We start from the raw sequence: 13966 nt of genomic DNA, 5'->3' as shown, positions 1-13966 counted from the left end.
ATAATTTTATTTTTTGCAATTAATCATTAACTTTAGAATTTGATGCCAGCAACACTTGACAAAGAAGTTGGGAAAGGTGGAAATAAATACTGATAAAGTTGAGGAATGCTCATCAAACACTTATTTGGAACATCCCACAGGTGTGCAGGCTAATTGGGAACAGGTGGGTGCCATGATTGGGTATAAAAACAGCTTCCCAAAAAATGCTCAGTCTTTCACAAGAAAGGATGGGGCGAGGTACACCCCTTTGTCCACAACTGCGTGAGCATATAGTCAAATAGTTTAAGACCAACGTTTCTCAAAATGCAATTGCAAGAAATTTAGGGATTTCAACATCTACGGTCCATAATATCATCGAAAGATTCAGAGAATCTGGAGAAATCACTCCACGTAAGCGGCATGGCCGGAAACCAAAATTGAATGACCATGACCTTCGATCCCTCAGGCGGCACTGTATCAAAACCCGACATCAATCTTTAAAGGATATCACCACATGGGCTCAGGAACACTTCAGAAAACCACTGTCACTAAATACAGTTTGTCGCTACATCTGTAAGTGCGAGTTAAAGCTCTACTATGCAAAGCGAAAGTCATTTATCAACAACATCCATAAATGCCGCCGGCTTCTCTGGGCCCAAGATCATCTAAGATGGACTGATGCAAAGTGGAAAAGTGTTCTGTGGTCTGACGAGTCCACATTTCAAATTGTTTTTGGAAATATTCGACATCGTGTCGTCCGGATCAAAGGGGAAGCGAACCATCCAAACTGTTATCGACGCAGAGTTCAAAAGCCGGCATCTGTGATGGTATGGGGGTGCATTAGTGGCCAAGGCATGGGTAACTTACACATCTGTGAAAGCACCATTATTATACAGGTATTGGAACAGCATATGCTGCCACCTAAGCGCCGTCTTTTTCATGGACGCCCCTGCTTATTTCAGCAAGACAATGCAAAGCCACATTCAGCACGTTACAACAATGTGGCTTCGTATAAAAATAATGCGGGTACTTTCCTGGCTCGCCTGCAGTCCAGACCTGTCTCCCATCGAAAATGTGTGGCGCATTATGAAGCGTAAAATACGACAGCGGAGACCCCGGACTGTTGAACGACTTAAGCTCTACATAAAACAAGAATGGCAAAGAAATCCACTTTCAAAGCTTCAACAATTACTTTCCTCAGTTCCCAAACGTTTATTAAGTGTTGTTAAAAGAAAAGGTGATGTAACACAGTGGGGAACATGCCCTTTCCCAACTACTTAGGCACGTGTTGCAGTCATGAAATTCTAAGTTAATTATTATTTGCCAAAAAAAGAAAGTTTATGAGTTTGAACATCAAATATCTTGTCTTTGTAGTGCATTCAATTGAATATGGGTTGAAAAGGATTTGCAAATCATCGTATTCCGTTTACATTTACATCTAACACAATATCCCAACTCATATGGAAACAGGGTTTGTACCAATGGTTGTCACACACACACACACACACACACACACACACACACACACACACACACACTTGTCAAGGGAGTCCGGTCCGATGACCATGGATGAAGTGCTGGCTGTCCAGAGTCGAGACCCAGGATGGACCGCTCGCCTGTGTATCGGTTGGGGACATCTCTACGCTGCTGATCCGCCTCCGCTTGAGATGGTTTCCTGTGGACGGGACTCTCGCTGCTGTCTTGGAGCCACTATGGATTGAACTTTCACAGTATCATGTTAGACCCGCTCGACATCCATTGCTTTCGGTCCCCTAGGGGGGGGGGGGTTGCCCACATCTGAGGTCCTCTCCAAGGTTTCTCATAGTCAGCATCGTCACTGGCGTCCCACTGGATGTGAATTCTCCCTGCCCACTGGGTGTGAGTTTTCCTTGCCCTTTTGTGGGTTCTTCCGAGGATGTTGTAGTCGTAATGATTTGTGCAGTCCTTTGAGACATTTGTGATTTGGGGCTATATAAATAAACATTGATTGATTGATTGATTGATGTTGTTTGTATCGGCAGCCCTGTATGACGTCACAGGGAAATGGACAGTCGCATCGCAAATAGGGAAAATCAAGAACTTTACAGCTTTTTTTAGGGATATTCCGGGAGGTGTAAAATTTTGAAAAAAAACTTCGAAAAATAAAACAAGCCACTGGGAACTGATTTTTATTGTTTTTAACCCTTTTGAAATTGTGATAATGTTCCCCTTTAAGGGTAAGGGGAGTGAGTGAAAACCCAATGCGGCATAGCTCGGTTGGTAGAGCGGCCGTGCCAGCAACTTGAGGGTTGCAGGTTCGATTCCCGCTTCCGCCATCCTAGTCACTGCCGTTGTGTCCTTGGGCAAGACACTTTACCCACCTGCTCCCAGTGCCACCCACACTGGTTTAAATGTAACTTAGATATTGGGTTTCACTATGTAAAGCGCTTTGAGTCACTAGAGAAAAGCGCTATATAAATATAATTCACTTCACTTCACTTCTGCATTTGACCCATCCCTTGTTCACCCCTTGGGAAGTGAGGGGAGCAGTGGGCAGCAGCGGTGCCGTGCCCGGGAATCATTTTTGGTGATTTAACCCCCAACTCCAACCTTTGATGCTGAGTGCCAAACAAGGAGGTAATGGGTCCCATTTTTATAGTCTTTGGTATGACTCGGCCGGGGTTTGAACCTCAGGGCGGACACTCTAACCACTAGGCCACTGAGTAGGCCACTAGCGCCACCTGTTGTTTTTCTCGTACACATGTGGACATTTCGATATAAATGTTTGCGTGGACGTAGTCTAACTGTGCCCTGTTTCCAGAATGTTTGACGTTGGCGGTCAGCGCTCCGAGCGTAAGAAGTGGATCCACTGCTTCGAGGGCGTAACCGCCATCATCTTTTGCGTGGCCCTCAGCGACTACGACCTGGTGCTGGCCGAGGACGAGGAGATGGTGAGTGTTTTTAAGCAAAGGTGTCTTGGTGAAACTAGATTGTCTTGTCTTGTATTTTTAAGCAAAGGTGTCTTGGTGAAACTAGATTGTCTTGCCTTTCACCTCAGAACCGAATGCACGAGAGCATGAAGCTCTTCGACAGCATCTGCAACAACAAGTGGTTCACGGACACGTCCATCATCCTCTTCCTCAACAAGAAGGACCTGTTTGAAGAGAAGATCAAGAAGAGTCCTCTCACAATCTGCTACCCGGAGTACGCAGGTCAGATTTCCACCTGAAAACATAAGTGTAAATGTTGCCCTGAGGTAATGGTCCTTCCTCTGTTCAAACCTGGGTAGGAAAACTGCCTGTTAGAACCAAAAATTAAATAAGCCTTCTTCTATTCAAAAGTAGGTAGGAAAACTGCCCATTTGAAGCTGAAACTCTTATCACTCCTTCCTTTTAAACAACAGAAGGAAGAAAAACTGCCTATTTAAAAACCAAAATTTAAATGCAACTTACCCAATTCAGAATTTAAAAGGAAAATTGCCTGTTTAACCCGAACCTTAAATAATACTTTTTACTCACTGTAAGGTTGAAAGGTACTTTTTCAATTTTTTTCTTTCCATCTTCTCCTGATCCGATCAGAACACTAAATATATCGAAACATTTAATCAAATAAAACACAAATAAGGCAATGGAGAAGTATCCCACACTTTTTGTAAAGTAAATCTACACAGCAGATACAGTGGGGCAAAAAAGTATTTAGTCAGCCAGCGATTGTGCAAGTTCTCCCACTTCAAATGATGACAGAGGTCTGTAATTTTCATCATAGGTACACTTCAACTGTGAGAGACAGAATGTGAAAAAAAAAATCCAGGAATTTTAAGGAATTTATTTGTAAATTATGGTGGAAAATAAGTATTTGGTCAAACATTCAAAGCTCTGAGTGATGGAAGGAGGTTTTGGCTCAAAATCTCACGATACATGGCCCCATTCTTTCTTTCCTTAACACGGATCAATCGTCCTGTCCCCTTAGCAGAAAAACAGGCCCAAAGCATGATGTTTCCACCCCCATGCTTCACAGTAGGTATGGTGTTCTTGGGATGCAACTCAGTATTCTTCTTCCTCCAAACACGACCAGTTGAGTTTATACCAAAATGGATACATGGATGATACAGCAGAGGATTGGGAGAATGTCATGTGGTCAGATGAAACCAAAATAGAACTTTTTGGTATAAACTCAACACGTCGTCTTTGGAGGAAGAAGAATACTGAGTTGCTTCCCAAGAAAACCATACCTACTGTGAAGCATGGGGGTGGAAACATCATTCTTTGGGGCTGTTTGGAAACAGTTGGGGTTCGGTACCTCCAACAAGGTTAAGAACCACTGGACTAGACGTATAAGATTTCATCGGATTTATCGATTAGGAGTGACAGATTGTGTGATAAACGTATAGCATTCTATATGTTATAGTTATTTGAATGACTCTCACCATAATATGTTATGTTAACATACCAGGCACCTTCTCAGTTGGTTATTTATGCGTCATATAACATACACTTATTCAGCTTGTTGTTCACTATTCTTTATTTATTTTAAATTGCCTTTCAAATGTCTATTCTTGGTGTTGGGTTTTATCAAATACATTACCCCAAAAAATGCTACTTATACTCTAGTGCAGGGGCCGGGAACATTTTTGGCTGAGAGAGCCATACAAGCCAAATATTTTTAAAAGTATTTCCGTGAGAGGCATATAATTTATTTATTTTTAACACTGAATACAACTATATGCGTGCATTTTTAAGAAAGACCAACATTTTTAGAGTATAATACGTTTCTTATTCTTTTTAATAACATTGTTATTCTGAGGCAAACCAAGAATAAATAAAACACTTCTTACCATTGATGCGACTTCTTGAACAGGTGCGGTAGAAACCGGATGGATGGATGAAAATGCATGAGAATGTTTTATATTTTGAACGTTGTTTTGACACTGTGATTACCAGCGGAATTATTCTTTACATATCGTATTGAGCAATGTCAGCTAAGATTTATTTGAGAGCCAGGTGCAGTCATCAAAAGAGCCACATCTGGCTCTAGAGCAGGGGTTCCCATTACGTCGATCGCGATCGACTGGTCGATCTCGGAGGGTGTGTCAGTCGATCTCAAGCCAGGCATTAAAAAATGTACATAAAAATGAGCAATCATCAATCATACCAAGACTTCACTTTCGTCAGTTGTTTGACATTCTCGGCACCCGAGGATCTTGTGAGATGACGCTGGCTGCTGCGAGCTCATATTTAAGAAAAAAATCACTAACAGGGCGGACGCAGAGAAACACATTTTATTTCTAGAGACTCCGTACCTACTGTCAAAACTCTAAAGACCGACTGCACAGTTCCTGTCTTCACCATAAAAGACCTGTTTCATCCTGCCTGTGCTAACAAAATAAGAGTCTCAGAAAGCTAGCAAGCTACGGAGTTTGATGCCAATGTATTTCTCCCCCGCCCTCAGCGACCGCTTTCTCACTTGCTTGCCCACCCGCACACTCACTGACGTCACTCACCTGCTGCCAGACATTAAAGGGCCACACACATATGCTACTCTCATAACAAAGTGTTTAAAAAGGAGTATGCAAGTTGGACAAATGAGATGCCAAATCCAACCACTTTCATGTGGTATTGGACAGAAAGGAGGACTTTTTTTTTTCCTCCATTTGAAAATGCGGACGTTATCATCACCACTGTCTGATTCCAATCAATGCAAGTCATCAGAATCAGGTAATACACCAACTTATATTCTTGTCTTCATGAAAGAAAGGAAACTATGTGTGTTAAACATGCTTGTATTATCATTAAACACCATTAACTTGTTAACAAAAATGTCTCTTTCATAAATAAATAAATATAAATTATAAATTAGGGACGGCGTGGCGCAGTGGGAGAGTGGCCGTGCGCAACCCGAGGGTCACTGGTTCAAATCGCACCTAGTACCAACCTCGTCACGTCCGTTGTGTCCTGAGCAAGACACTTCACCCTTGCTCCTGATGGGTGCTGGTTGGCGCCTTGCATGGCAGCTCCCTCCATCAGTGTGTGAATGTGTAAATGTGGAAGTAGTGTCAAAGCGCTTTGAGTATCTTGAAGGTAGAAAAGCGCTATACAAGTACAACCCATTTATCATTTAAATAGGAATGAGGTAGATCTCCTCGACTTGGTCAATTGAAAAGTAGCTCGCCTGCAGAAAAAGTGTGAGCGCCCCTGCTCTAGAGCCATAGATTCCCAACCCTGCTCTAGTGCAACTTATATATGTTTTTTTCCTTCTTTATTATGCATTTCCGGCAGCTGCGACTTATACTCCAGAGTGACTTATAGTCCGAAAAATACGGTACATTCAAAGCTCTGAGGGAAAAGTGGCTATTTTAAGGATGTATGGCCCTGACTTCCAGGCTCCAACACGTACGAGGAGGCGGCCGCCTACATCCAGTGTGAGTTTGAGGACTTGAACAAGCGCAAGGACACCAAGGAGATTTACACTCACTTCACCTGCGCCACCGACACCAAGAACGTGCAGTTTGTCTTCGACGCCGTCACCGACGTCATCATCAAGAACAACCTGAAAGACTGCGGCCTCTTCTGAGGGCCACCGCGCGCGACGACATTTCGTGGGGTTAGGTAAGCAAACAAGAAAGACTTGAGTTCTTGTCCTCGCCTCCTTCCTGCATTTTTACCTGTCTTTGTCTCACCTTTCCTCAGGCTGGAATGTAAACCGAGCAGGAGAAAAATCGTTCCCACCGCCGCACTGTACCATAAACGCCACTTTTATCAGCTTTATTTATGTCTTTTTGTCCCTGAACTATTGTGTTTGCATCCGTTTGTCGGAGAAAGAAGACACTCTCTCTTGTTGTCTCGAGCTAGAGGGGAGTTAAGGATTCCACGTTTGAGTCCCAGTCGGTTGGTACTCGTGCCTTCGCATGCCCTCAAGTGCGGCCGCGGCCCCCGCGCTCGCTCTATTGCCTGCTGACTCCTTTTATTGTCCCCCATCATACGTCTGGGTCCTCGCTGTCGGCTGCGTGGACGCCGCTTTTGTCAAGAGAATGGCACAGGAAGTCTCCATGGTGACCAACGTGTCGCCTCCCTCGCCATCGCCCGTGCAGCACAATAGCAAAATGTATATCCTTACGTTCAGATCAGGGCTTGTCTTTTTCAAGACTGTAAAATAACATCATCCTTTCATCTGACATTTTATTGCGGGGAGACGTCGCCGAGTGTTTGGGAGACACGAAGAAAAAGGACATGTCTTGTAGCTGTGGTTTCCGGCCCAAACACAAACTAAGACGGTGGACGTTTGAGTCTCGGTAGCCTGGCACTACTTCCCCGCGCGGAGGGATACACCGTGTGTAACGGTCTCCACAGAGACTGATAACCTTTGTAGACTCACCTCCCTTATTTTGATAATAAAAACACACAAGTCACTTTTTGTGTCGCGGTGTCTTAACACTCAAGCAAGAACACTATTGGGTTGTTTACACATCTGGGAGATTTGAGTCTTGAACTTTATCGCCTAAAACTGGATCAAGACTGGCTTAACACTAAGACCACCTGACTTTAGACCAGGGGTCGGCAACCTTTACCACTCAAAGAGACATTTTGACCCATTTCACAAAGTAAAGAAAACAATGGGAGCCACATAACTCTTTTGAAATTTATAATTAAATAAAACTGCATACCGAGGTTTTTTTTGCTTTGTGCTATGTATAAACCAGGGGTCTCAGACACGCGGCCCGCACCTTAATATGAAAATGTAATGTTTGTGCGGCCTGTGAATTTTATAATAATTCCGCTTGACAGCGTCACACCTGCCAACCCTCCCAATTTCCCGGGAGACTCCTGGATTTCAGAGCAATTATACGCTGGTGTTCACCCAATGAACAATAATAAGGGCGTACAATGATGGCAATACCGCTAGCGCCCTCTACAGCTTGTACAAATAGCTTGCCAGCCCAATGAATTGTTTGACGAGGCTATTGCAAACACACGTAAGAGACTGCAAGCCATCCTTATTCAACAGCCACACAGGTTACACTGAGGGTGGCCGTTTAAACAACTTTAGCACTCTTACTAATATGCCCCACACTGTGAACCCACACCAAACAAGAATGACAAACACATTTTGGGAGAACATCCTCACTATAACACCACATAAACACGACAGAACAAATACCCAGAATCCCATGTATCCCTGACTCTTCCGGGCTACGTTATACACCCAGCTACCACCAACCCAACACCCCTTCCACCACTCCGTCCTTCGGTTGAGATGGGAGGGGGTGTATAATGTAGCCTGGAAGAGTAAGGGATACATGGGATTCTGGGTATTTGTTCTGTCGTGCTTATGTTGTGTTATAGTGAGGATGTTCTCCCGAAATGTGTTTGTCATTCTTGTTTGGTGCGGGTTCACAGTGTGGCGCATATTAGTAAGAGTGCTAAAGTTGTTTATATCACAACCCTCAGTGTAACCTGCATAGGGGACAGCGTGGCGCAGTGGTAGAGTGGCCGTGCGCAACACAAAGGTTCCCTGGTTCAATCCCCACCTAGTACCAACTTCGTCACGTCCGTTGTGTCCTGAGCAAGACACTTCACCCTTGTTCCCGATGGGTGCCGGTTAGCGCCTTGCATGACAGCTCCCTTCATCAGTGTGTGAATGGGTAAATGTGGAAGTAGTGTCAAAGCGCTTTGAGTACTTTGAAGGTAGAAAAGCGCTATACAAGTACAACCTATTTATATTATTTATTTATATGGCTGTTGAACAAGTATGCCTTGCAGTTGCGTATGCGTTCAGATAGAAGTCGCATCCAAAATGTGAGCGGCCGGCCGGCACGCAGATAGCATGGTGAAAATCCTGGCACGATGACATATAGTAAGGGTGTTCGAGGCATTGTCATCACGGCACGTCCTCAAAGTTGATGTATGGGTGAAAATCGAATCATTTTTACCCGGGAGATTTCTGATAGAGACACTGAAATTTGAAAATCTACCGGACTTCTCCGGGCGGTCGGCAAGTATGCGGCTGAGCCACATCAGAGTGGTCAAAGAGCCGCATGCAGCTCCGGAGCCGCGGGTTGTTGACCCCTGCTTTAGACTATGTTAATATTTGAAAGGGACAAGTGGTAGAAAATGGATGGATAATACCGAGACCACTGGGCCTTAGACTGGGTCAAGACTTTGACTTGACTGGGTCAAGATGTTGAATGCATTACTTGAGGGTGGATTGAGACTGGGACCACATGACTTTAGACTAGGTTAAGACTTTTACCCCGTTACCTATTGCTGTATCAAGAATGGGTCCACAAAATTTTAGACCATAGTTGCCAACCCTCCCGATTTTCCTGGGAGACTCCAGAATTTCAGTGCCCCTCCCAAAAATCTCCCAGGGCAACCATTCTCCCGATTTCCACCCGAACAACAATATCGTGGGCGTGTCTTAAAGGCACTGCCTTTATCCATAGGTTTATCTACAACCCATAAAGTTGGCAGGCACGCAGCTATTTCTCAGCGTGTGTTTATTCCAGCCTGCACGCTAATACACTGACACACAACATCCGTACTCCCATCATGCATTGCTTCAAATTTACAGAAAGTAGTAATGTCCAAAAACATAACAGGGACGAAGCAGAAGAACGAAGAAGAGACATGGCGACGACGAGTAAGAAGAAGAAGAACGCTTGCAAGTTCCAAAATGATTGGAATAAAATAATTTCAGTTCATCCTCCAGGACAGCTCGAAGGGGAAGAGGTGTGCTGCATGCAAATTTTGTAGATCAGACTTCTTCTATCATTTAACACAGTGGCCAAATGGATGTACTCATTCATTGGATTATATATATATATATATATATATATATATATATGTACACAAACCCCGTTTCCATATGAGTTGGGAAATTGTGTTAGATGTAAATATAAACAGAATACAATGATTTGCAAATCCTTTTCAACCCATATTCAGTTGAATGCACTACAAAGACAACATATTTGATGTTCAAACTCATAAACTTTTTTTTTTTTTTGCAAATAATACTTAACTTAGAATTTCATGGCTGCAACACGTGGCAAAGTAGTTGGGAAAGGGCATGTTCACCACTGTGTTACATAACCTTTTCTTTTAACAACACTCAATAAAAGTTTGGGAACTGAGGAAACTAATTGTTGAAGATTTGAAAGTAGAATTCTTTGCCATTCTTGTTTTATGTAGAGCTTCAGTCCTTCAACAGCGTATTTTACGCTTCATAATGCGGCACACTTTTTCGACGGGAGACAGGTCTGGACTGCAGGAAAGTACCCGCACTCTTTTTTTACGAGGCCACGCTGTTGTAACACGTGCTGAAAGTGGCTTGGCATTGTCTTGCTGAAATAAGCAGGGGCGTCCCTGAAGAAGACGGCGCTTAGATGGCAGCATATGTTGTTCTAAAACCTGTATGCACCTTTCAGCATTAATGGTGCCTTCACAGATGTGTAAGTTACCTATGCCCTGGGCACTAATGCACCCCCATACCATCACAGAGGCTGGCTTTTGAACTTTGCGTCGATAACAGTCTGGATGGTTCGCTTCCCCTTCTGTCCGGATGACACAATGTCGAATATTTCCAAAAACAATTTGAAATGTGGACTCGTCAGACCACAGAACACTTTTCTACTTTGCATCAGTCCATCTTAGATAATCTCGGGCCCAGAGAAACCGGCGGAGTTTCTGGATGTTGTTGATAAATGGCTTTCGCTTTGCATAGTAGACCTTTTAACTTGCACTTACAGATGTAGCTACGAACTGTATTTAGTGACAGTGGTTTTCTGAAGTGTTCTTGAGCCCATGTGGTGATTTCCTTTAAAGATTGATGTCGGGTTTTGATACAGTGCCGTCTGAGGAATCGAAGGTCACGGTCATTCAATGTTGGTTTCTAGCCATGCCGCTTACGTGGAGTGATTTCTCCAGAATCTCTGAACCTTTTGATGATATTATGGACCGTAGATGTTGAAATCCCTAAATTTCTTGCAATTGCACTTTGAGAAACGTTGTTCTTAAACTGTTTGACTTTTTGCTGGACAAAGGGGTGTACCTCGCCCCATCCTTTCTTGTGAAAGACTGAGCATTTTTGGAGAAGCTGTTTTTATACCCAATCATGGCACCCACCTGTTCCCAATTAGCCTGCACACCGGTGGGATGTTCCAAATAAGTGTTTGATGAGCATTCCTCAACTTTATCAGTATTTATTGCCACCTTTCCCAACTTCTTTGTCACGTGTTGCTGGCATCAAATTCTAAAGTTAAATCATTATCAGTTTGAACATCAAATATGTTGTCTTTGTAGCATATTCAACTGAATATGGCTTGAAAAGGATTTGCAAATCATTGTATTCTGTTTATATTTACATCTAACACAATTTCCCAACTCATATGGAAACAGAGTTTGTATATACTTTAAAATGATTTGGAGGTCTCAAGGTTGGCAAGTATGTTTTAGATACGGTTAAGACTTAGACCACATGACCTAAAGATATATTGAGAACAGGAACACGTGGCTTTAGAATGGGTTACGAGTTGGGCTTTTCGGCCCAGAGCTGGGTCAAAACAGTGACCACATGACCTAAAGCAAGATCAAGACTCTTACCACTTGATTTTGTATATTGGACTTGAGAATGGGACCACAAACCTTTAGACTAAGTTAAGAGTCGGACCGCGTAACCTAAAGCTGGCACTAGACTGGGAACATATGACTTAAAGCTTGATCAAGACTGGTACCGCTGACTTGAAAATGGGTTCAAATTTAACCCACGTGACTAAAAGCTGGAACAAGACTAGAACAAATTGACTTTAGACTCAGTTAAGATGTAGACCACAACCTAAATCAAGATTCAGCATGGTACCACATGACTTTAAACTGGGTTAAGACTTAGACCACATGACCTAAAGCTGGATTGAGAATGGAAACATGCCATTAGACTAAGTGAAGACTTGGACCTCGTGACTTTAAGATGGCACAAGACTGGGACTATATGACCTAAACCTGGACGGGTACCATGTGACTATAGACTGGTTTCGGACTTAAACCACATAACCTAAAGCTGAATCAAAACTAGGATTATTTGATGTGATATATCACATTACCAAAAGATAGATTGACACTGGCATCACGTGACTTTAGACTGGGTTAAGACTTAGATCTCATGACTTAAAACAGATAGAGAATGGTAAGACATGACTTGAGATTGGAATAAGAGTTGGACCGCATGACCTGAAGCTAAATCAAGACTGGGACCACTCGACCTAAATCTGGGCTCAAGACTGGTACCAAGTGACTCGAGGCTGGTTTAAGACACACCACATGATTTAAAGATGGATTAAGACTAGGTCAATGTTATCTTTGACTGAATTAAGACTTGGGTTTTATTACCCAAAAATGAATTGAGACTGGAATCACCGGGTTAAAACTTAGACCACATGACTTTAAGTTGGATTGAGAATGGGAACCCAATCTTGAGACTGGGTTAAGAGTTGGACATAATGACCTAAATTTTGATCCAAACCGGGTGCCACGTGACTTAAATTTGGGATAAAGACTGGTACCAAGTGACTCAAGGCTGGTTTAAGACACACCACACGATTTAAAGACTGGTACCAAGTGACTCAAGGCTGGTTTAAGACACACCACATGATTTAAAGATGGATTAAGACTAGGTCAATGTTATCTTTGACTGAATTAAGACTTGGGTTTCATTACCCAAAAATGAATTGGGACTGGAATCACATGACCGTAGACCGGGTTAAAACTTAGACCACATGACTTTAAGATGGATTGAGAATGGGAACACAATCTTGAGACTGGGTTAAGAGTTGGACATAATGACCTAAATTTTAATCCAAACCGGCTGCCACGTGACTTAAATTTGGGATAAAGAATGGTACCAAGTGACTTTAGACCGGATTAAGACTTAGCCCACATGACCTAAAACTGGGTCAAGACTGGGATCATTTGACCTTAAACTGGGTTAAGATTTACACCACCGGACTTTAAACTGGATTGAGAATTGGAACACATGACTTGAAATTGGTTTAAAACGAGTACAACATGACGTTAAACTGGTTTAGGAAGGCGACCACGTCAAGCAAGGAGGGATTCAAACTGAATCAAATGACTTTATTGTACCCGGGGTTAAAGCCAGGACCTCTCTTGTGGCATACTTGCCAACCTCGAGACTTCGGCGTGGTTAAGAGGGGACGAGTATAATTCACCAACTCGAGTATTTCATATATATTTCATATCAGAGGTGGGTAGTAACGCGCTACATTTACTCCGTTACATCTACTTGAGTAACTTTTGGGATAAATAGCACTTCTACGAGTAGTTTTTATGCAACATACTTTTACTTTTATTTGAGTATATTTATAGAGAAGAAACGCTACTTTTACTCCGCTCCATTTATTTACAATCAGCTCGCTACTTTTTTTTATCGATCTGTTAATGCACGCTTTGTTTGTTTTGATTTTGTCAGACACTCATTCAAAGTAGGAACTACACATGCCTGCGTTTCACCAATCAAATGCAGTCACTGGTGACGTTGGACCAATCAAACAAAACCAGGCGGTCACGTGACCGTCACACGTCGAATCTAACCCTAAAAAAGTTTAAAAACTTATTGGGGTGTTACCATTTAGTGGTCAATTGTACAGAATATGTACTGTACTGTGCAATCTACTAATAAAAGTTTCAATCAATCAATCAAAAGTGTAAAGGAAAAAAGACACTTTTTATTTCAACCGTACTTCCCGTCAAAAGCCTAAAGACTGATCGCACAGTTCCTGTCTTCACAATAAAAGTGTCGCTCCAACTCGCCTGCGCTAACAAAATAAGAGTCTCCGAAAGCCAGCGCAAACAAGCGAGCAAGGTACAGAGTTTGCCGCCAATGTATTCCTTGTAAACGAATATGGAAGCTGGACAAATAAGATGCCGAAAACCAACGACTTTCATGTGGTATTAGACAGAAAAGAGGAACTTTTTTTTTCCTCCATTTGAAAATGTGGACA

The 13966-nt window shown here is 42.8% G+C and overlaps 1 protein-coding gene across 2 annotated transcripts in view; it reads left to right on the top strand.

Moving 5' to 3' along the window:
- gnai1 (guanine nucleotide binding protein (G protein), alpha inhibiting activity polypeptide 1) overlaps positions 1-7363 on the top strand; it is a 48602-nt gene extending 41239 nt beyond the window's left edge. The window contains exons 6-9 of one of the 2 annotated variants that reach the window (XM_061911989.1): positions 2780-2929; positions 2977-3170; positions 6338-6563; positions 6645-7363. In XM_061911989.1, coding sequence (XP_061767973.1) covers positions 2780-2929; positions 2977-3170; positions 6338-6528 — 535 coding nt within the window. In that variant the 3' untranslated portion in view covers positions 6529-6563; positions 6645-7363. The remainder of the gene's footprint in view (positions 1-2779; positions 2930-2976; positions 3171-6337; positions 6564-6644) is intronic. The other variant, XM_061911990.1, reaches the window with a different exon arrangement.
- The last annotated feature ends 6603 nt before the right edge of the window (positions 7364-13966 follow it).

This window comes from Nerophis ophidion, linkage group LG10 (genome assembly GCF_033978795.1).
Source record: "Nerophis ophidion isolate RoL-2023_Sa linkage group LG10, RoL_Noph_v1.0, whole genome shotgun sequence".
Classification (NCBI taxonomy): domain Eukaryota; kingdom Metazoa; phylum Chordata; class Actinopteri; order Syngnathiformes; family Syngnathidae; genus Nerophis; species Nerophis ophidion.
This window is presented reverse-complemented; position numbering and strand designations above follow the sequence as displayed.